The sequence below is a fragment of the Podarcis erhardii genome, assembly GCF_964252035.2.
Source record: "Podarcis erhardii genome assembly, chromosome: 2".
Classification (NCBI taxonomy): Eukaryota; Metazoa; Chordata; class Lepidosauria; order Squamata; family Lacertidae; genus Podarcis; species Podarcis erhardii.
Window position 1 is genome coordinate 124,683,891 of NC_138498.1, and position 22,242 is coordinate 124,706,132.

The 22,242-nt window shown below is 44.9% G+C and overlaps 2 protein-coding genes and 1 long non-coding RNA gene across 6 annotated transcripts in view; 1 reads left to right on the plus strand and 2 right to left on the minus strand.

Annotated features, from left to right (window-relative positions):
* The window catches only part of LOC309334760, a 92,191-nt gene extending 73,671 nt beyond the window's left edge, over positions 1 to 18,520 (plus strand). The window contains exon 2 of the long non-coding RNA XR_014153254.1: positions 18,283 to 18,520. This is a non-coding gene — a long non-coding RNA (uncharacterized lncRNA). The remainder of the gene's footprint in view (positions 1 to 18,282) is intronic.
* Positions 1,398 to 7,072, minus strand: LOC309334701 (uncharacterized protein). 2 transcript variants are annotated; one of them, XM_081849284.1, is made up of 3 exons: positions 7,036 to 7,072; positions 4,863 to 4,940; positions 1,398 to 3,508 (listed from the first exon to the last, which is right to left on the minus strand). In XM_081849284.1, the coding sequence occupies exon 3, from the start codon at positions 3,332 to 3,334 to the stop codon at positions 1,829 to 1,831; it is 1,506 nt and encodes a 501-aa protein (XP_081705410.1). In that variant the 5' UTR covers positions 3,335 to 3,508; positions 4,863 to 4,940; positions 7,036 to 7,072; the 3' UTR covers positions 1,398 to 1,828. The 2 variants fall into 2 exon arrangements, with proteins under 2 accessions (XP_081705410.1, XP_081705409.1); XM_081849283.1 differs by having other exon boundaries at positions 6,993 to 7,072.
* On the minus strand, positions 9,666 to 22,090 carry LOC309334724 (uncharacterized protein). 3 transcript variants are annotated; one of them, XM_081849336.1, is made up of 3 exons: positions 22,027 to 22,090; positions 13,718 to 13,795; positions 9,666 to 12,350 (listed from the first exon to the last, which is right to left on the minus strand). In XM_081849336.1, exon 3 carries the CDS (start codon positions 12,170 to 12,172, stop codon positions 11,003 to 11,005), a length of 1,170 nt encoding a protein of 389 aa, XP_081705462.1. In that variant the 5' UTR covers positions 12,173 to 12,350; positions 13,718 to 13,795; positions 22,027 to 22,090; the 3' UTR covers positions 9,666 to 11,002. The 3 variants fall into 3 exon arrangements, with proteins under 3 accessions (XP_081705462.1, XP_081705461.1, XP_081705460.1); XM_081849335.1 differs by lacking the exon at positions 22,027 to 22,090 and adding an exon at positions 14,946 to 15,042; XM_081849334.1 differs by lacking the exon at positions 22,027 to 22,090 and adding an exon at positions 14,903 to 14,988.
* Between the last annotated feature and the right edge of the window lie 152 nt (positions 22,091 to 22,242).

Sequence of the window (22,242 nt, forward strand, 5' to 3'; positions counted from 1 at the left end):
CCCAAACCTTAAACTGTATTATGAGGCTGCATGTTTGATTTGGATTAGGGACTGGATAAAACTGGAAAAGGAGGAAGCATTAGATTTGGAAGGTCATGATAACAGATATGGATGGCATGCATACTTATAGTATGGGAAAGGGAAAGTACATAAAGGATTTTACAATCATATAATCAGGAGATCATTAATGAAGAAGAAGAGGAGATTGGATTTGATATCCCGCCTTTCACTCCCTTTAAGGAGTCTCAAAGCGGCTAACATTCTCCTTTCCTTTCCTCCCCCACAACAAACACTCTGTGAGGTGAGTGGGGCTGAGAGACTTCAGAGAAGTGTGACTGGCCCAAGGTCACCCAGCAGCTGCATGTGGAGGAGCAGAGACGCGAACCCGGTTCAGCAGATTACGAACCACCGCTCTTAACCACTACACCACACTGGTCTCATGAGAGTGTGGGAGAGGTATAAAGATTTAATAGAACAAAAAACGCCTTGGTGGCTATCACCAATTGAAGCTTCGTTACTCAAACCGCTTGGCAAAAAGGGGAAGTGGCCTACATATAGAGATTTACTGAGGGATCAAGATGGAAAATGGAAATTAAAAGATTATGAGGAAATCAAAGACCATGTTCAGAGTTGGTTGCGTTATAGACAATGATATGAGATGTACAAGGAAGATAACAAAAAAGGGTTTAGGTATACAACCTCAAGATTTCAAAAGGAGGTTATAGAAGACGAAGTGAAGCTGTTGAAGAAAGCAAATAGTATTCTGCTAGAATGGGAAACGAAAGGTGAGGAGGTCAAATCAGTTATGATTAAAAGGGCACAAGATATAGGATACAATATACAATTTGAGGACTGGGAAAAGTTGTGGGAGGTAGATTTGAAATTTAGAGACTGTTCTCTTTTGTAAGAAAATTATATGAAAATGATGTATAGATGGTATATTACACCAGTAAAAATGGCAAAAATGTATAAAACCGGGTCAAATGCATGTTGTAAATGTAAAGGAAAAGAAGGTACTTTGTATCATATATGGTGGGAATGTAGAGAAGTTAAAAAAAATTGGGAGATGATATATAATGAATTGAAAAAATGTTTAAAATGACATTTGTAAAAAACCCAGAAGCATTTTTGCTAGGGATTTTAGGAGGAGACCTGCCAGAGAAAACAAAGAACTTATTTATGTATGCTACAACAGCGGCAAAAGTCTTGTTAGCACAAAGATGGAAGAATGAGGAAATCCCAACGAAAGAACAATGGGAAGAAAAACTGATGAGCTGTGCGGAATTTTTCCAAGCTGACATATCAACTGCGTGACAAGGACAATTGTAATTTCAAGGAAGAATGGGAACTATTTACAAACTATTTAAAAAGACAACAAAAGGATTTGGACTCCTTGGCAGGTGTTGAATAAACATCCACAAATTCATTAGTAGAACATATGATAGATAATGTACAATGATATGTACAATTTTATAACATGCAGAGAATAATATGTATAAACAAATCAGAGAGGGGAGCTGAGGGAAGTCTCTGGAAGCGGGGAGAGGGAGGGAGTGGGGAAAATGTAGTTATATTGATTTATAAACGTGATTAAAAGTGATTAATTCTATTTATTTTTTTAAAAGCCACTGAGAGATCCAGCAGAACCAGGAAACAGCTTTTACCTCTATCCCTAGCTCGCCAGAGATAATCAACGAGCAGCACCAGGGTGGTCTCAGTCCAATGGCAGGGCCTGAAACCCAACTGGGACAAATGCAGTCTAAATGGTGAAGTGCAGATGTGCAGAACTGCAGATATGCCTGGATTTATTCTGCAACCAAACATACATTTAAATAGTTTTTCCCATGTGAGTTTGCTGATGTCTTCTAAGCGTTGTACTACTGGTGAAGCTTTTCCCACAATCCATGCATTTAAAAGGTTTCCCCCCTTTATGAGTTTGTAGATGTACATTAAGACTTGAACTCTGAATGAAGCATTTTCCACACTCAAAACATTTATATGGTTTATTTCCTGTATGAGTATATTGATGCATTTTCAGCGATTCTCTATGACGGAAGCATGTTCCACACTCCATGCATTTAAATGGTTTTTCCCCTGTGTGAGTTCGTAGATGTATGGAAAGTTTTGCCCTTTCACGGAAGGTCTTTCCACACTCTGTGCATTTAAATGGTTTTTCCCCTGTGTGAATTCGCTTATGTCTTCTAAGCATTCCACTTTCTCTGAAGCTCTTTCCACACTCTATGCATTTAAATGGTTTCTGCCCTGTGTGAGTTCGCTGATGGGTTTTAAGGTGTCCGCTTTGACTGAAGCTCTTTCCACACTCTATGCATTTAAATGGTTTTTCCCCTGTGTGAGTTCGCTGGTGTATTCTAAGGCTTTGACTCTGACTGAAGCTCTTTCCGCACTCCATACATCTGTATGGTTTCTCACCAGTGTGAGTGCGATGATGTGCATTAAGGTGCTTACTCAAAAGGAAGCTCTTTCCACACTCCATACATTTAAATGGTTTCTCACCAGTGTGAGTGCGATGATGTGCATTAAGGTGCTTACTCAAAAGGAAGCTCTTTCCGCACTCCATACATTTAAATGGTTTCTCACCAGTGTGAGTTTGCTTATGTATACAGAGGCATCCACTTTTTTTGAAGCATATTCTACACTCAAAACATTTATATGATTTCTCTCCTGTATGAGTACATTGATGCATTTTCAGCGAATCTGTACGACCAAAGCATTTTCCACACTCCATACCTTTAAATGGTTTCTCCCCTGTGTGAGTTCTCTGGTGTCTTCTAAGCGTTCCACTTTCTGTGAAGCTCTTTCCACACTCCATGCATTTAAATGGTTTCTGCCCTGTGTGAGTTCGCTGATGGTTTTTAAGGTGTCCGCTTTGACTGAAGCTCTTTCCACACTCCATACATTTAAATGGTTTCTCCCCAGTGTGAGTGTGATGATGTGCATTAAGGCGATTACTCAAAAGGAAGCTCTTTCCACACTCTATGCATTTAAATGGTTTCTGCCCTGTGTGAGTTCGCTGATGGTTTTTAAGGTGTCCGCTTTGACTGAAGCTCTTTCCACACTCCATACATTTAAATGGTTTCTCCCCAGTGTGAGTGCGATGATGTGCATTAAGGTGATTACTCAAAAGGAAGCTCTTTCCACACTCCATACATTTAAATGGTTTCTCCCCTGTGTGAGTCCTTTGATGGATTCTTAGCTTTCCGCTATCACTGAAGCTCTTTCCACACTCAATGCATTTAAATGATTTCTCCTCTGTGTGAGTTCCTTGATGTTGTGTAGGAGTTCCACTCCTACTGACGTCCTTTCCACAATCCATACCTTTAAATGGTGTCTCCACTATTTCAGTTCCTTGATATGAACTAAGTGTGTTCACTGACTCAATCACATTGTATGTTCCACAAATTTAAATGATTTTGTCGTGATTCCTAATGAAAGTACAGATTGCTCTGTCTTCTCTATTGCTTGCATTGGCATAGGGGGAAAGGAAATCCTGTAGAAGAGAAGAAGAGTTTGGATTTGATATCCTGCTTTATCACTACCCGAAGGAGTCTCAAAGCGGCTAACATTCTCCTTTCCCTTCCTCCCCCACAACAAACAGTCTGTTAGGTGAGTGGGGCTGAGAGACTTCAGAGGAGTGTGACTAGCTCCAGGTCACCCAGTAGCTGCAGGTGGAGGAGCGGGGAATCGCACCCAGTTCACCAGATTACGAATCTACCACTCTTAACCACACCTGCTCTCCAAAGAAGAAACTAGAGAATATAACACACATCAAGTGCCTTTGGTACCTTCTCTTATTTTAACATCTCATACACTCTTCCTTCTTCTATGTGCCAATTTTTAAGGAAATGAAATAATGTCAGAGAATAGCATTGCATCAACTTTTAATAATAAATTATTGTTAATAATGCAGCATGATCTAAGATATGGTGCTTCTCTAAAACTGGCAATTTAAATAAAGAGGTTCCTCACAGGAAAGGGAGCTGCTCTCCCTCCATGAACATGCCCTTTATTTCTCAGGTTCAGAATTCCTAATGACTTTTTTGTCCTAATCCCTTAAATGTTTGGTTGCAAGTCTCTTTGGGTAAGATAAAGTGACTAACAAATTCAATTAATCATAATAATGGACTACAACAGACATGTTCATCCGGTCGAGCGTGATCGACCAATAGATCATGTGAGTGATCCTGGTCGATCATGGGATTACTGGGATAGGCGTCAGTTGTGCAGCTCCCTTTGATGGGGAGGAGAGAGAAAGGGCTGGCTTGGGGGGGGAGAGCTGCTTAAGGGGGAGGGGGGCTGGCTTGGGAGTGTGGAGAGATGACTGGCTCTTCAGAGAGAGAGGTTTTGCCTCCCTTTAATCCCCCCCAACTGAAACTCCCCCCTCCTGCATCCAGTTAGCCACCTCCTTCCACCCATGCACCCACCCCACTCCTCATTCCCCCAGTGACAATGGGTAGAGCACTGCCAGTTTTTTATACTGGGAGTAGATCGCAGTCTGTTGGGAGTTGGACGTGCCTGGACTACAGGAACCCCTGAATTTCAGTAGCAATCTTCCCGATCCCTTAAATCCCAAAGACATGAGAATAAAGATAGTGGTTAATACTTGAAATCTGGTGGAATAGAGAGGAGGAGTGGGATGTAGTTATCACTGCGTAAAGGTAAAAAAAAGATATCTCTGCCTACAACCTGCCTAGCAACTGGAGGAAATGTCTCTCCACAGAAACATGGGTAAATGGGTGAAATTGCAGAAGACAAGCCAAAAGTGGGTTATCCTCTCGATCCAGCACGGCTTTTGATATATTTTTATGTAGTGAAATGTGTCACTGCATACTGTAAGAGCTTACCTCTCAATTTCCCCTTCACGTTTCTGTATTTTTCTTTTTCTAGCAAGATGGGCTTAGACTTGTGAGTCAGAATCTCTCCTGTGTGGAACAAGTAAAAGAGAAGTGCTGTTTATGTCATATGTGACTGTCAACGTCTTCAGAAACATTCATCTTTTGAAGCAAAAACAATAAAGTTCCTGGTGGCCCATTGGAGGCTAATAAACCGCAGCATCAGCTCACAAAATGTTACGGACAAAATTACAGCATTGCTATAAACAATAATCCCACCCACTCCCTTTCTCTCACACACAGTGTTTGTGGAATTCTGCACTCTCACACACCTTGCCTGTAATACTGGCAATCCTTGGCCTGCATATGCACATGAATGTGTGTAAAGCCTCCAGTCACAAGCATTGTCTATCCTAATAATGTACCCTTTGTCCTTTTAAGCACCCCAGACTGTGAAGGTGCACACATTCACTGTCTTTGGGTGCTGGTGGATTGTGTCTCAGCTTGTAACTCCCTTTGACATATAGAAAGGTATAGAAAGGCTGTCCATATATCTAATATATACAAATCCTGAAAGAATTTCCATAGCACCTCCAGCCATGTTTTTTTTGAGTAGTGGACCACATTATCACCTCAATTAAACATGCAGTGGAACTAAGGCTTAGAAATGAAACCCTGGGAGAGGCAGACGGGTTTTGTAATGCCTTAAGAGAGAATATTATGAAAATGATATACAGGTGGTACATGACACCAGTCAAGCTTGCAAAAATCTATCATTTGCCCGATAACAAATGTTGGAAATGTAAAGAAACTGAAGGTACTTTCTTTCACCTTTGGTGGACGTGCCCAAAGATTAAGGCTTTCTGGGAGATGATCTATAATGAAATGAAAAAGGTATTTAAATATACCTTCCTGAAGAAACCAGAGGCCTTCCTCTTGGGCATAGTCGGCCAACTGGTGCCAAAGAAGGATAGAACTTTTTTTATATATGCAGCAACAGCAGCAAGAATACTGATTGCAAAGTATTGGAAGACACAAGATTTACCCACACTGGAAGAGTGGCAGATGAAGGTGATAGATTATATGGAATTGGCGGAAATGACTGGCAGAATCCGAGACCAGGGAGAAGAGTTGGTGGAAGACGATTGGAAGAAATTTAAAGACTACTTGCAAAAATACTGTAAAATTAATGAATGTTAAAACGATGTTGGATTGAAATTAAGTGGTATTGGTAACAAGATTAATAAGAATATGTAAATACGGATTGATAATGGATGAAAATATATAGTTATAATAGGCTAAGATATAGAGTAAAGATAAATGGAAGAGGGTAAGGATTTGCTGAAACGTCTTTGTAAATGGGAATACAAAAAGGGGAGGTGTGAGGAGGTCAAGGAAACAAGTAAATGAGTCTAAAGATACTGGAAAATGGATTTATTTATTTTTTGTTAATTTTTTTTCTTTTTAGCTATTTGTTTATTGTATTTTGTATTTTTTTCCTTTTTTTCTTTTCTAATCTTTGTTTTAATTATTTTCTATTCTGTAAACCTATGTTTTTTGTAAAACCTTAATAAATATTTCTTTTTTTAAAAATAGAAATGAAACCCTGGGAGAGGCAGACGGGTTTTTTCTGGCCCTTCGTGGAAGAGGATTGCAGATGCAAAGACCCCCTCTGGACAGCCCTCCCTCCTTCCTCTCAAGAGCTTCCTGCGCTTTCCTCTCCTCTCCAGCTGGACCAAATACCTGGCTTGGTGTAATCCAGCAGCACCAGCAGCAGCAGCAGAGTCCCGCTTCTGGAGCCCCCAGCAGCAGCTGGCTGGCCTGGGGGTGGGGGGAGGAGGGGAGGGTGGGGAATTGGCCCCCCTCCCATTTTCAGGGACCCCTCTCCCCAAGGCAGGTTTCTGGGCAGGAGGGAAAAGCCAAGGCAGCGTCTCCGGAGATTCCCCCGCCAGCGCCCAAGTGGGAGACCTCCCTTCCGATGGGCAGCGTCTCTTTCTCCCTCTGCCCCCGCTGCCAATGCGGGACGGGGCTTTCCTCCCCCAGGGATGCTCCCTTCCTCCCTCAGCCCCCCCAGTATCCTCTGCCCTCCTCCCTTCGTCCCCAGTCCCTCCTGCGCCCAGAGACCCCCTTGGCCCGGCTCACCCCTCGCCCGGCGCGCAGAATCTCCCTCGAGCGCAGCACCGACCTCTCCATCCGGAGGAGCCTCCCAAGACGAACGGGGGGGGGGGGGGAGGAGACGGCAGTGGGTGAGGGAGGGGTCTCTTTCCAGGCCTCTCTAGGCCTCTCGGCTCTCTCGCTTCCGTAACCCCTTCCATGCACTCTCCTTCTCTCCAGCCAAGAGAGGCGCGCCTCGCCACCCGCGCGCAGCCAGCAGCGCCCCGAGGGATTCCTGCCGGGGGAAACGGGGGACGCGTCCCGAGGGGCGCTTGTTGGGGGGCCTTGGTTGAAAGCCATTCTCATAGGGATGGCCTTGGTGGCCATCTCAATTCCATTCCCGCAAAGGTGCCCAAGGGGTGCAGGGCAGCTGAGCACAGATTGGCCAGCCAGATTGTTATAATGATAAGGATGATTTTATTGTTGGTATGCTGCCCACCTCAATGGGTTTCCCCAGCCACTCTGGACAGCTGCAAAAAAAGAAGCAAAAACTTCCCTAACTGGTTTGCCAATGAACTTCTTTTAGGACTGGTGTTATATGGTCCCTGAGGCCGCTCCCAGTCACCAGTGTAGCAGGACCCCCCCCCCAAATCATCCAGTTTGTACAAACTTCACACACACTCACACTCACACACTACATACGCTACGCTTCTGTTATAAATTCATAGAAAATCAACCATGCATCGGATTTGCACTGTTCTACTTTTATTTTACTCCATGAAGGAAGGACTACAAAATGGGGAAGGTTTGATACAGGGCAGCCATAATCCCTTCACCATCTCAGCACATCCACAGGAGCCCTGCCCAGTTGTTATGCCAACCCTGATGATCCCAGACAGAAGACAATCAAGATCACAAAGAACTTCCATATGGGAGTGGATTCAGCATGGACTGAAACAAAGGACAATGATCAGATCTTCCCTCTGGGGGCAGGAAACTGCAAACTCCCCTTTGTCTCCTGGAAGTGACTCATGGGGAGGGGGAAAGGGGGAACCAGCCAGGTGACAAGACACTCAGGTTACCACCAACTCCTCCCTCAACCCCTCTTTTCTGTAAAGTATGCATGATGTTACCACCACAACTTCTCCCTCAACCCCTCCTTTCTGTGATGTGTGTATGATGTTTCTGGGGGTGGGCTTGACCTAGAGGAGGGGAATTTCAAAAGTTTTTATAAGACCTTGCACACTATTCTTCTGGGTCTTTCCTCTCACCTGCAAGTGAGGGGAGCACCCTGTTGCAACAGTCAATAAAGACCAAGCCTACAGGCTGCTGATTTGCTTCAATTTACTCTGGTTGGTGTCTTTACTTTTTGTCCAAGGGAGCCCTCGGATTTTTCCGGTAACACCAGTCTAGTTGCCGCATTCTGGATTAGTTGCAGTTTCCGTGTCCCCTTCAAAGGTAGCCCCTCGTAGAGCCCATTGCAGTAATCCAAGGATAACCAGAGCATGCATCACTCTGGCAAGGCAGTTTGCAGGCAGGTAGGGTCTCAGCCGACATACCACGATAAAATAAATGATTAAGTTATTTTTATTATTAAACCTTTAGAAGACATCTGAAGGCAGCCCTGCATAGGGATGCTTTTTAAGCTTTAATGTTTCATTATGTATTCATAAAAGGCTGGGTTGAAATAAATTGTTCTTGTTGTCCTTGTTACACCTTTTAAGGAGAAAAAGAAACGTGTGTGATTCTCCAAAGGAGATGGTGCAATGCAGACCCTGCAGTTGTGGGTTCCTTAGTTGGCAACTGGACTGCGTGCATCCAGGTCCCTGCTAATGGGTCCCAGAAGAGGTGCTTTTTGAGGGATGGGTGGAGAAGTCCATTTGTCCTTTTCTTCCCCCTCCTCCCTCTCACCACCACCTTCCCACATGCAGCATCTTATTTTTGTCCTCCCTTGCCACCCACTTCCCTTGCTCACTATTCCAATTCCCCTTATTGCAATTTATAGACGCGGGCAGAATGTCCACTGTCACCCCTCCTCTCCTTTCCAACGCTCCTCCTCCCCACTCCCAGGGGCTCCTTTTGTCCAATTGCCCAGGAAACATCTGATTTAGGGGGAACACTTCAGGTTTGTTTTGGAACACGGGCGCCCATAGAACTACGAGTGGGAGAGCAGCCCCTGCCTTTGTTGCACAGCGGAGGAATATTTTTGTAGAAATTTCAGCTTTTCTTAACACAGGCAAAAAGGTACTGTTGGCAGTGTTTACATAAATGCTTACAAACTCTTTTTAAAAATACTGCGATTCAAGGACTGGGAAAATATAACCATTTTCCCGTGACCTGCTTCCCAGAGTGAAGACAATGTTAAAAAGCGTGGGGAGAGGATGGAGCCCTGAGACACCCCCTAAGTGAGTGCCCAGAGGTCCAAACACTCAACCCCCAACACCATTTTCTGGACATGTCCCAGGACTAAGGAGCGGAACCACTGCATAACCCTGCCCCTAACTCCCAACCCTCCTAGACCGTCCGTGAGGATGTGTCAGTATTTACAATGTCATATCATTGGGAATGTATTTCACAAAGCAGAGATGGCATTGGGGAAATGAGGTGGCGCTTGTTTGGTTAATTCAGTTTGCTCTTTCTTGACTGCTGAGAGGGAGAGGTGAGAGGTGTGGGGACTTTGTGCCCATGATGACTGGAGGAGTTTGGAAAAAATACTCGTGGTTCAACTGTTGCCAACCTGACCAGTAAAGCTTTATTCTCAACAAGTTGGGTAAGGTATATATTTTTATCACAAACAGGTAACCGAATACCGTGGTCAACGGCATTAAAAACCACGGAGAGATCCCGCAGAACCAGGAAACAGCTTTTACCTTTTTGCCCGCCAGACATAATCAACCAGCACCAATCATTCCAAATCTATTTTCCCCTTCAAAGGGACTCCAGGAAGTTCCCAGAGGTGACAATTGCTTAGCTGATTGTTGGCCAAGGAAAGCCTAATCCCATCACCAAACTTGCCAAGGGGCCAGACATGCAAAGGAAGTTCTATTGTACTTTGGGCGGTGGGACTTCAGAGGTGTTTGCCTGTGCTCATCTTATACCTGGGTCTTGCCCTGACATGTCTGCTTATGCTAATCTTGTACCAAGGACTTGTCTGGACATGTTTGCCAAGGTTGAACTAGTGTAACCTCTGTCTACCCCTCCCCTTTGGTGACATGTCAGTGATGTAGCAATGATGCTGTACGAACTGTATTCTGGGATATGGTGGGAAAGTTCTAAAAGTCTTTGTCACCCCATCCTCAGAGTTCAAAATTCCTCTTTGAACCTATTGTGCAATAAATTTTGATCTACAGCCATTTGCTCCGGTTGGTGGCTGGACCCCTTCCTTTATTCCGCAGGGACCCGTGGGCTCTCCCCGACGAGCTGGGTGACTGAGCAGCCTCACACCTAGACAGCGGCAAAAGTCTTGTTAGCACAAAGATGGAAGAATGAGGAAATCCCAACGAAAGAACAATGGGAAGAAAAACTGATGAGATGTGCGGAATTTTTCCAAGCTGACATATCAACTGCGTGACAAGGACAATTGTAATTTCAAGGAAGAATGGGAACTATTTACAAACTATTTAAAAAGACAACAAAAGGATTTGGACTCCTTGGCAGGTGTTGAATAAACATCCACAAATTCATTAGTAGAACATTGATAGATAATGTACAATGATATGTACAATTTTATAACATGCAGAGAATAATATGTATAAACAAATCAGAGAGGGGAGCTGAGGGAAGTCTCTGGAAGGGGGGAGAGGGAGGGAGTTATATTGATTTATAAACGTGATTAAAAGTGATTAATTTTATTTAGTTTTTAAAAAGCCACTGACAGATCCAGCAGAACCAGGAAACAGCTTTTACCTCTATCCCTAGCTCGCCAGAGATAATCAACGAGCAGCACCAGGGTGGTCTCAGTCCAATGGCAGGGCCTGAAACCCAACTGGGACAAATGCAGTCTAAATGGTCCATATCCTGCAGATATGCCTGGATTTATTCTGCAACCAAACATACATTTAAATAGTTTTTCCCATGTGAGTTTGCTGGTGTCTTCTAAGCGTTGTACTACTGGTGAAGCTTTTCCCACAATCCATGCATTTAAAAGGTTTCTCCCCTGTATGAGTTTGTAGATGTACATTAAGACTTGAACTCTGAATGAAGCATTTTCCACACTCAAAACATTTATATGGTTTCTCTCCTGTATGAGTACATTGATGCATTTTCAGCGATTCTCTATGACGGAAGCATGTTCCACACTCCATGCATCTAAATGGTTTTTCGCCTGTGTGAGTTCGTAGGTGTATGGAAAGTTTTGCCCTTTCACGGAAGGTCTTTCCACACTCTGTGCATTCAAATGGTTTTTCCCCTGTGTGAGTTAGTTTATGTCTTCTAAGCGTTCCACTCTCTCTGAAGCTCTTTCCACACTCTATGCATTTAAATGGTTTCTGCCCTGTGTGAGTTCGTTGATGGTTTCTAAGGTGTCCGCTTTGACTGAAGCTCTTTCCACAGTCCATGCATTTAAATGGTTTTTCCCCTGTGTGAGTTCGCAGGTGTATTCTAAGGGTTTCACTCTGACTGAAGCTCTTTCCGCACTCCATACATCTGTATGGTTTCTCACCAGTGTGAGTGCGATGATGTGCAATAAGGTGCTTTCTGAAATGGAAGCTCTTTCCACACTCCATACATTTAAATGGTTTCTCACCAGTGTGAGTGCGATGATGTGCATTAAGGTGCTTACTCAAAAGGAAGCTCTTTCCGCACTCCATACATTTAAATGGTTTCTCACCCCTGTGAGTTTGCTTATGTATACAGAGGCATCCACTTTTTTTGAAGCATATTCTACACTCAAAACATTTATATGATTTCTCTCCTGTATGAGTACATTGATGCATTTTCAGCGAATCTGTACGACCAAAGCATTTTCCACACTCCATACATTTAAATGGTTTCTCCCCTGTGTGAGTTCTCTGGTGTCTTCTAAGCGTTCCACTTTCTGTGAAGCTCTTTCCACACTCAATGCATTTAAATGGTTTCTCCTCTGTGTGAGTCCTTTGATGGATTCTTAGCTTTCCGCTATCACTGAAGCTCTTTCCACACTCCATACATTTAAATGATTTCTCCCCTGTGTGAGTTCCTTGATGTTGTGTAGGAGTTCCACTCCTACTGACGTCCTTTCCACAATCCATACCTTTAAATGGTGTCTCCACTATTTCAGTTCCTTGATGTGAACTAAGTGTGTTCACTGACTGAATCACATTGTATGTTCCACAAATTTAAAGGATTTTTTCATGATTCCTAATGAAAGTACAGATTGCTCTCTCTGTCTTCTCTATTGCTTGCATTGGCGTAGGGGGATAGGAAATCCTGTAGAAGAGAAGAGAAGAAGAGTTTGGATTTGATATCCCGCTTTATCACTACCCTACGGAGTCTCAAAGTGGCTAACATTCTCCTTTCCCTTCCTCCCCCACAACAAACAGTCTGTGAGGTGAGTGAGGCTGAGAGACTTCAAAGAAGTGTGACTAGCTCAAGGTCACCCAGCAGCTGCATGTGAAGGAGCGGGGAATCGAACCCAGTTCACCAGATTACGAATCTTCCGCTCTTAACCACACTGGCTCTCCAAAGAAGAAACAAAAGAACATAACACACATGAAGTGCCTTTGGTACATTCTGTTATTTTAACATCTCATACACTCTTCCTTCTTCTGTGTGCCAATTGTTTAGGAAATGAAATGATGTCAGATAATAGCATTGCATCAACTTTTAATAATAATCAATTATTGTTAATAATGCAGCATGATCTAAGATACGGTGCTTCTCTAAAACTGGCAATTTACATAAAGAGGTTCCTGACAGGAAAGGGAGCTGCTCTCCCTCCATGAACATGTCCTTTATTTCTCAGGTTCAGAATTCCTAAAGACTTTTTTGTCCTAATCCCTTAAATGTTTGGTTGCAAGTCTCTTTGGGTAAGATAAAGTGACTAACAAATTCAATTAATCATAATAATGGACTGCAACAGACATGTTCATCCGGTCGAGCACGATCGACCAACAGATCATGTGAGTGATCCTCGTCGATCATGGGATTACTGGGATAGGCGTCAGTTGTGCAGCTCCCTTTGATGGGGAGGAGAGAGAAAGGGCTGGCTTTGGGGGGGGAGAGAGAGCTGCTTAAGGGGGAGGGGGGCTGGCTTGGGAGTGTGGAGAGATGACTGGCTCTTCAGAGAGAGAGGTTTTGCCTCCCTTTAATCCCCCCCAACTGAAACTCCCCCCTCCTGCATCCAGTTAGCCACCTCCTTCCACCCACGCACCCTCCCCACTCCTCATTCCCCCAGTGACAATGGGTAGAGCACTGCCAGTTTTTTATACTGGGAGTAGATCGCAGTCTGTTGGGAGTTGGACGTGCCTGGACTACAGGAACCCCTGAATTTCAGTAGCAATCTTCCCGATCCCTTAAATCCCAAAGACATGAGAATAAAGATAGTGGTTAATACTTGAAATCTGGTGGAATAGAGAGGAGGAGTGGGATGTAGTTATCACTGCGTAAAGGTAAAAAAAAGATATCTCTGCCTACAACCTGCCTAGCAACTGGAGGAAATGTCTCTCCACAGAAACATGGGTAAATGGGTGAAATTGCAGAAGACAAGCCAAAAGTGGGTTATCCTCTCGATCCAGCAGGGCTTTTGATATATTTTTATGTAGTGAAATGTGTCACTGCATACTGTAAGAGCTTACCTCTCAATTTCCCCTTCACGTTTCTGTATTTTTCTTTTTCTAGCAAGATGGGCTTAGACTTGTGAGTCAGAATCTCTCCTGTGTGGAACAAGTAAAAGAGAAGTGCCGTTTATAGCATATGTGACTGTCAAAGTCTTCAGAAACATTCATCTTTTGAAGCAAAAACAACAAAGTTCCTGGTGGCCCATTGGAGGCTAATAAACCGCAGCATCAGCTCACGAAATGTTACGTACAAAATTACAGCACTGCTATAAACGATAATCCCACCCACTTCCTTTCTCTCATGCACAGCGTTTGTGGAATTCTGCACTCTCACACACCTCGCCTGTAATACTGGCAATCCTTGGCCTGCATATGCACATGAATGTGTGTAAAGCCTCTAGTCACAGACATTGTCTATCCTAATAATGGACCCTTTGTCCTTTTAAGCACCCCAGACTGTGAAGGTGCACACATTCACTGTCTTTGGGTGCTGATGGATTGTGTCTCAGCTTGTAACTCCCTTTGACATATAGAAAGGTACAGAAAAGCTGTCCATATGTCTATTATATACAAATCCTGAAAAAATTTCCATAGCACCTCCAGCCATGTTTTTTTTTAGTAGTGGACCAGATTATCCCCTCAATTAACCATGCAGTGGAACTAAGGCTTAGAACTGAAACTCTGGGAGAGGCAGACGGGTTTTTCCTGGCCCTTCGTGGAAGAGGATTCCAGAAGCAAAGACCCCCTCTGGACAGCCCTCCCTCCTTCCTCTCAAGAGCTTCCTGGGCTTTCCTCTCCTCTCCAGCTGGACCAACGACCTGGCTTGGTGTAACCCAGCAGCAGGAGCAGCAGCAGCAGAGTCCCGCTTCTGGAGCCCCCAGCAGCAGCTGGCTGGCCTGGGGGTGGGGGGAGGAGGGGAGGGTGGGGAATTGGACCCCCTCCCAATTTCAGGGACCCCTCTCCCCAAGGCAGGTTTCTGGGCAGGAGGGGAAAGCCAAGGCAGCGTCTCCGGAGATTCCCCCGCCAGCGCCCAAGTGGGAGACCTCCCTTCCGATGGGCAGCGTCTCTTTCTCCCTCTGCCCCCGCTGCCAATGCGGGACGGGGCTTTCCTCCCCCAGGGAGGCTTCCCCTCCTCCCCAAGTTCCCCTGCCCCCTCCGTCCCCAGTCCCTCCTGCGCCCAGAGACCCCCTTGGCCCGGCTCACCCCTCGCCCGGCGCGCAGAATCTCCCTCGAGCGCAGCACCGACCTCTCCATCCGGAGGAGCCTCCCAAGACGAGCGGGGAGGGGCAAGAAGGAGGTAAGAGGCGGAAGTGGGTGAGGGAGGGGTCTCTTCCCAGGCCTCTCTAGGCCTCTCGGCTCTCTCGCTTCCGTAACCCCTTCCATGCACTCTCCTTCTCTCCAGCCAAGAGAGGCGCGCCTCGCCACCCGCGCGCAGCCAGCAGCGCCCCGAGGGATTCCTGCCAGGGGGAAACGGGGACGCGTCCCGAGGGGCGCTTGTTGGGGGGCCTCGGTTGAACCCCCAGCCCTGTTTGGGGATGGGGGCCCTTATAGGGACGCCCTTGGGGGCCATCTCGATTCCATTCCTGCCAAGGTGCCCGGCCAGATGGGCAAGATGATTATAATGATGATAATGATAATTTTATTGTTTGTGTGCCACCCACCTGAATGGGTTTCCCCAGCCACTCTGGGCGGCTGCAAACAAACAAAAAAGCAAAAACTTCCCTAACTAGGCTGCCTTCAGATATATTTTAAGAGGGTGCCACTACCGAGAAGGCCCTCTGTCTGGTTCCCTGTAACTTCACTTCTTTCAGTTAGGGAACCACCAGAAGACCCTTGGAGGAGGACCTCAGTGTTTGGGCTGAGCAATGGAGGTGGCCGTTTAAGGCTTTAAAGGTCAGCACCAATATTTTGTATTGTGCTCAGAAATGTACTGGGTGCCAATGAACTTCTTTTAGGACTGGTGTTATATGGTCCCTGAGGCCACTCCCAGTCACCAGTCTACTTGCCACATTCCAGATTAGTTGCAGTTTCCATGTCACCTTCAAAGGTAGCCCCACATAGAGCCCATTGCAGTAGTCCAAGGATAACCAGAGCATGCACCACTCTGGCAAGGCAATCTGCAGGCAGGCAGGATCTCAGCCCTTAATTTATTTTTATTATTAAACCTTTAGAAGACATCTAAAGGCAGCCCTACATAGGGATGCTTTTTAAGGTTTAATGTTTCATTATGTATTCATAAGAGGCTGGGTTGAAATAAATTGTTCTTGTTGTTCTTGTTACACCTTTTAAAGAGAAAAGGAAACGTTTGTGATTCTTCAAAGGAGATGGTGTAATGCAGACCCTGCAGTTGTGGGTTCCTTACTTTGCAACTGGATTGTGCGCATCCAGGTCCGGGCTAATGGGTCCCAGAAGAGGTGCTTTTTTTTGGGGGGGGGGAGAGGTCCCCTTGTTCTTTTCTTCCCCCTCCTCCCTCTCACCACCACCTTCCCACATGTAGCATCTTACTTTTTGTCCTCTCTTACCACCCAATTCCCTTGCTCACTTTTCCAATTCCCCTTATTGCAATTTATAGACGTGGGCAGAATGTCCACTGTCACCCCTCCTCTCCTTTCCAACGCTCCCCCTCCCCACTTCCAGGCGCTCCTTTTATCCAATTGCCCAGGAAACATCTGACTTAGGGGGAACATTCAGGTTTCTTTTGGAACATGGGGGCCCACAGAGCTACGAGTGGGAGAGCAGCCCCTGCCTTTGTTGCACAGCGGAGGAATATTTTTGCAGAAATTTCACCTTTTCTTAACACAGGCAAAAAGGTACTGTTGGCAGTGTTTACATAAACGATTACAAACACTTTTTATTAATGCTGTGATTCAAGGACTGGGAAAATATAACCATTTTCCCGTGACCTGCTCCCCAGAGGGAAGACAATGTTAAAAAGCATGGGAAGAGGATGGAGCCCTGAGACACCCCCTAAGTGAGCGCCCAGGGGTACAAACACTCAGCTCCCAAACCACCTTCTGGACACGGCCCAGGAGGAAGGAGCGGAACCACTGCATAACCCTGCCCCTAACTCTCAACCCTCCTAGACCGTCCGTGAGGATGTGTTAGTATTTACAATGTAATTTCCTTGGGAATGTATTTCACAAACCAGAGGTGGCATTGGGGAAATGAGGTGGCGCTTTCTTGGTTAATTCAGTTCGCTCTTTTTTGACTGCTGAGAGGGAGAGGCAAGAGGTGTGGGGACTTTGTGCCCACAATGACTGGAGGAGTTTGGAAATAATACTCGTGGTTCAACTGTTGCCAACCTGACCAGTAAAGCTTTATTCTCAACAAATTGGGTAAGGTATATATTTTTATCACAAATAGGTAACCGGATACCGTGGTCAATGGCATAAAAAGAAACTGAGAGATCAAGCAGAACCAGGAAACAGCTTTTACCTTTTTGCCAGGCAGACATAATCAACCAGCGCCAATGTTACAGAAATTAATTAAAGTTAAATGTTACAAATATTATGCCTGAATGCATCCTTTCAACATGACAGCTCAGGGAAGTTACCTAGCTTTAAAAAATAATATAAAATCAACTTCTTTGCCAGTTTCCTTCATTCCAAATCTATTTCCCTCTTCAAAGGGACTCCAGGAAGTTCCCAGAGGTGACAATTGCTGAGCTGATTGTTGGCCAAGAAAAGCCTAATCCCATCACCAAACTTGCCTAGGGGCCAGACATGCAAAGGAAGTTCTTTTGTATTTTGGGTGGTGGGACTTCAGAGGTGTTTGCCTGTGCTAATCTTATACCTAGGTCTTGCCCTGAAATGTCTGCTTATGCTAATCTTGTACCAAGGACTTGTCTGAATATGTTTGCCAAGGTTAAACTAGTGTAACCCCTGTCTACCCCTCCCCTTTTTTGACATGTCAGTGATGTAGCAATGATGCTGTACGAAATGTATTCTGGGATATGGTGGGAAAGTTCTAAAAGTCTTTAGTTACAGATAGGTAGCCGTGTTGGTCTGCCATAGTCAAAACAAAACAAATTCCTTCCAGTAGCACCTTAAAGACCAACTAAGTCAGTTCTTGGTATGAGCTTTCGTGTGCATGTATCTGAAGAAGTGTGCATGCACACGAAAGCTCATACCAAGAACTGACTTAGTTGGTCTTTAAGGTGCTACTGGAAGGAATTTGTTTTGTTTTGACTAAAAGTCTTTGTCACCTCATCCTCAGAGTTCAAAATTCCTCTTTGAACCTGTTGCGCAATAAATTTTGATCTACAGCTATTTGCTCCGGTTGGTGGCTGGACTCCTTCCTTTATTCCACAGGGACCCGCAGGCTCTACCTGATGAGCGGGGTTTCTGAGAAGCCTCACACCTAGATTTTTCCATAACAGCCAACAAGTCGGTCTCAGTCTGATGGCAGGGCCTGAAACCCAATTGGGACAAATGCAGTCTAAATGGTCCACATTCTCCAGATATGCCTGGATTTATTCTGCAACCAAATATACATTCAAATTGTTTTTCCCATGTGAGTTTGCTGATGTCTTCTAAGCGTTCCACTATTAATGAAGCTCTTTCCACAACCCATGCATTTAAAAGGTTTCTCCCTTGTGTGAGTTTGTAGATGTACATTAAGGCCTCCACTCTGAATGAAGCATTTTCCACACTCAAAACATTTATATGGTTTATCTCCTGTATGCGTATATTGATGCATTTTCATTGATTCTCTCTGACTGAAGCATTTTCCACACTCAAAACATTTATATGGTTTCTCTCCTGTATGAGTACATTGATGCATTTTCAGTGATTCTCTATGACGGAAGCATGTTCCACACTCCACGCATTTAAATGGTTTTTCCCCTGTGTGAGTTCGTAGATGTATGGTAAGTTTTGCCCTTTCACGGAAGGTCTTTCCACACTCTGTGCATTTAAATGATTTTTCCCCTGTGTGAATTCGCTTATGTCTTTTAAGGTTTCTTCTACAATTGAAGCTCTTTTCACACACTATGCATTTAAATGGCTTCTCTTCTGTGTGAGTCAGTTGATGGTTTGTGAGGTTTCCACTATCACTGAAGCACTTTCCACATTCTATGCATTTAAATGGTTTCTCCCCAGTGTGAATTCGCTGGTGTCTTTTAAAGTTTCCACTCTGACTGAAGCTCTTTCCGCACTCCATACATTTGTATGGTTTCTCCCCAGTGTGAGTTCGATGATGTGCATTAAGGTGCTTACTCAAGAGGAAGCTCTTTCCACACTCTATACATTTATATGGTTTCTCCCCTGTGTGAGTTCCTTGATGTTTTGAAGGAATAACACTCCCACGGAAGTCCTTTCCGCAATCCATGCCTTTAAATGGTGTCTCCACTGTTGCAGTTCATTGATGTGAACTCATTGTGCTCCCTGACTGAATCACATTGTACATTCCGCATATTTAAATTCTATCTTTTTTATTCCTAATGAAATCTCTGATGGCCCCTCCGAATTCTAACTGCCTTCTCCATCACCTGGTTGGGAGTTGGGGGAAAGGAAATCCTGTTAAAAGGGAACAAAGCAATGGCACCTTCTCTTCTGTTAACATTTGTTTAACATTTCACACATGCTCCCTTCGCCTGTGTTCCTGTTTTAAAAAATGAAATCCGGCCCCCTGCAATACAGGAATCTTTTGCCCCACATGGGTCTCCAACTCACTTCCCTGAGATTAAGAGTCTTATGCTTTACTGACTGAGCTGAGTTTAAAAACTTTACTTCCAGGAACTTGATTTAAATGTTACAGAAAGAATAAACAACACATTGCCTCAGGTATGCAGGCCTCTTCTTACCCACTCTGGTCTCATTATAAGGCCCTGTAGCATATATTTGGCAAAAACTAGCTTTTCCACTAAAAACTAAAAACAAACAGACAAAACAAAATTAATTCTGCTTAGGGTTTCCCCTGAGATGTTGCCGATTTGGCCAAATTCCCTCACGATGCCATTTTTACACCCCAAAACCAAGGACATGTGAGGAATTTTCTTGATATATGGGAAGCCTAATTCTGCCTCTCTTTCCTGCTTGCTGCATCTTCCACAACACCTGGAGGAAATTGTCTGCCTGAAAACAACTTGACATTTTGAAATTCTATCCAAAGACCGTGATTCAGCTCCCAGAAAGGAAGGTGTGTGTGGGGGGGTTCATTTGGACCCACCCTCCAGACAAGGGTGCCAACTTAAATAAAATATGGGGGGGGAATAAAAAAATTAAGGTATTATATATATAATAAATGTTCATAAATGTACCAACCAAGCACGTACATAGATATGTGGACCACATGTCTGGAGCAGCACAGGAAGACCGTCCTGAAACCATTTTGACTCCCAAATTGACCAAATGTTTTCTCTGCAAGGAGGGAAGGGGTGAGGGAACCTTCCCATTGTCTCAGGAACGGGGTAATCACCATCTCAAAGGAATGGGCACACTACCAGGAAAGGCAATCAGATAAGGCATTATCAGATAACCTGGCAGACAGGAAAAACAACAACATTCAAATTTCTGTTGTAGACCGCCTTTTCTGTTATGTATGTATGATGTAAGGAGGCGTGGTCTTGAGCTCCAGGGCAGGGAATTTAAAATGTCTATATAGGGGCAGGCACACCTTTGTTCTGGGTCCTCCTCCCTGTGAGGGGAGTACCCTGTTGCAACAGCTTTAATAAAGAACCCTTCTATATAGTGAGAAGGTGGGGAGGGGTATTACTCAGAAGGGTGGTGGGAATGGGTTGTGCTGAGCCTGTTGACGACTCTTAACGACTGCAATAGGTCTTACAGGAAAAAGCAAGGGGTGAGAAGGTGAAAAATGGCTTTGTCATGTATAATGAGATAAGAATCCAATGTCTTTGTTCAGACCAGGTCTCTCCATGGTTTTAAGTTTGGTAGTAAGTTGCAATTCAGCAGCTTCTCTTTCCAGTCTATTTCTGAAATTCCTTTGTAATAGAACAGCTACTTTGAGATCTTGTATAGAATGTCCTGGGAGATTGAAGTGTTCTCCTACTGGTTTCTCTGTCTTGTGATTCCTGATGTCCGATTTATGTCCGTTTATCCTTTGGCGTAAGGTTTGGCCTGTTTGTCTGTTTCAGTGTATCTGAAGAAGTGTGCATGCACACGAAAGCTCATACCTAGAACTAACTTAGTTGGTCTTTAAGGTGCTACTGGAAGGAATTTTTTGTTTTGACTATGGCAGACCTATCTGTAGCTTTAATAAAGATCAGGCTTACTAGCTGCTTTGCTTCTCAATATTCTCTGGTTGGCCTCTGTTATTTTCTCCTACCGATAGGGAACCCACTTAAGGACTCTATATGGGTTCCCCATAAGGGAAGAAGGGCAAACTTTGTTTACAACAGGGGGCTACATAATTGATCACGACACAGAGTGCATACACCATTTGAATGGCAATGCCAATCAACTCGGGCAGGAGGGGGGAGCAGCCCCCTCAAATATTTTATGGGGAGGGGTGAAGGGACCTGGCTCCCCGACAGCGCACAGGATGGAGACGTCCCTCCAAAAGGCCACGTTTCCCGTTCTCGGTCTCCAGCCCCCCCTCCGGACCAATGCTCCCTGGACTTTTCTTGTTCTTGCCCTGGGGATGCTTCCATGCCCCCAGCATCCTCTGCCCTCCCTGATGTTGTAAATAAAAATATGCCCTTTTCCCTTATGGGGTATCCAAGAGCCCCTATAGAGTCCTTACATAGGTTCCCTATTGGTAGGAGAAAGTAACAGAGGCCAACCAGAGAATATTGAGAAGCAAAGCAGCCAGTAAGCTTGATTTTTATTGATCTGTTGCAACAGGGTGCTCCCCTCACATGCAGGAGAGGAGGAGGACCCCCAAAATTGCTGTGCAAGGGCTTATAAAGACTTTTGAAATTCCCATCCTGTAGATCAAGACCACCCCCAGAAACATGCATTCATCACAGAAGGGGTGTAACCTAAGACCACCCCTCAGATAAGGCGGATCTAAAACATAACATTTGCATGTTGTTTTCTCCTGTCACTTTGTTTATTTCCTGTCTGGCAGCTTACTTGATTGAATTTCTTGGGGAGCCTGGGCAACCTTTTGTAATGATAAGGCTCACACCCTTATTCAAACACAGATTAAGACAGGATTTGTGAAGGAAGAGACAATGGGGAGGCTTTTCCATTTTGACCATGCAGAGAAACATTTGCTCAGTTTAGGAATCAAAATGGTTCCAGGTTGGCTTTCCTGTGCTGATCTAGGTATGTGCGGTTATGAACATTGCCATATATCTAAGACCATAAAATTCTTATCACATTGAAGCTCTCCTGCGCCCAGAAACCTCCCTTGGCACATCTCACTCCTCGCCCTGCGCGCCAAGTCTCTCCCCAGCGCGCCCGCATCTCCATTCACAGGAGCATCGCAGGGAGTGGGGGGGGGAGCGGGGGGGGGTCTCTACCCAGGCGTCCCTCGCGTCCTTTAACCCTAACGTGGACTCCCTCTCTCCGTTTCTGCAGCCCAAAGGGACCCCCCCCCAAGGCGCACTACGGATGCGCCTCGCAGCGCGCGCGGAGCCC

What these genes read in the sequence shown, in the direction of transcription:
- LOC309334701 (XM_081849284.1), bottom strand. Translation starts at nt 3,334, where the DNA reads ATGGATTGTGGAAAGGACGTCAGTAGGAGTGGAACTCCTACACAACAT.
- LOC309334724 (XM_081849336.1), bottom strand. Translation starts at nt 12,172, where the DNA reads ATGGATTGTGGAAAGGACGTCAGTAGGAGTGGAACTCCTACACAACAT.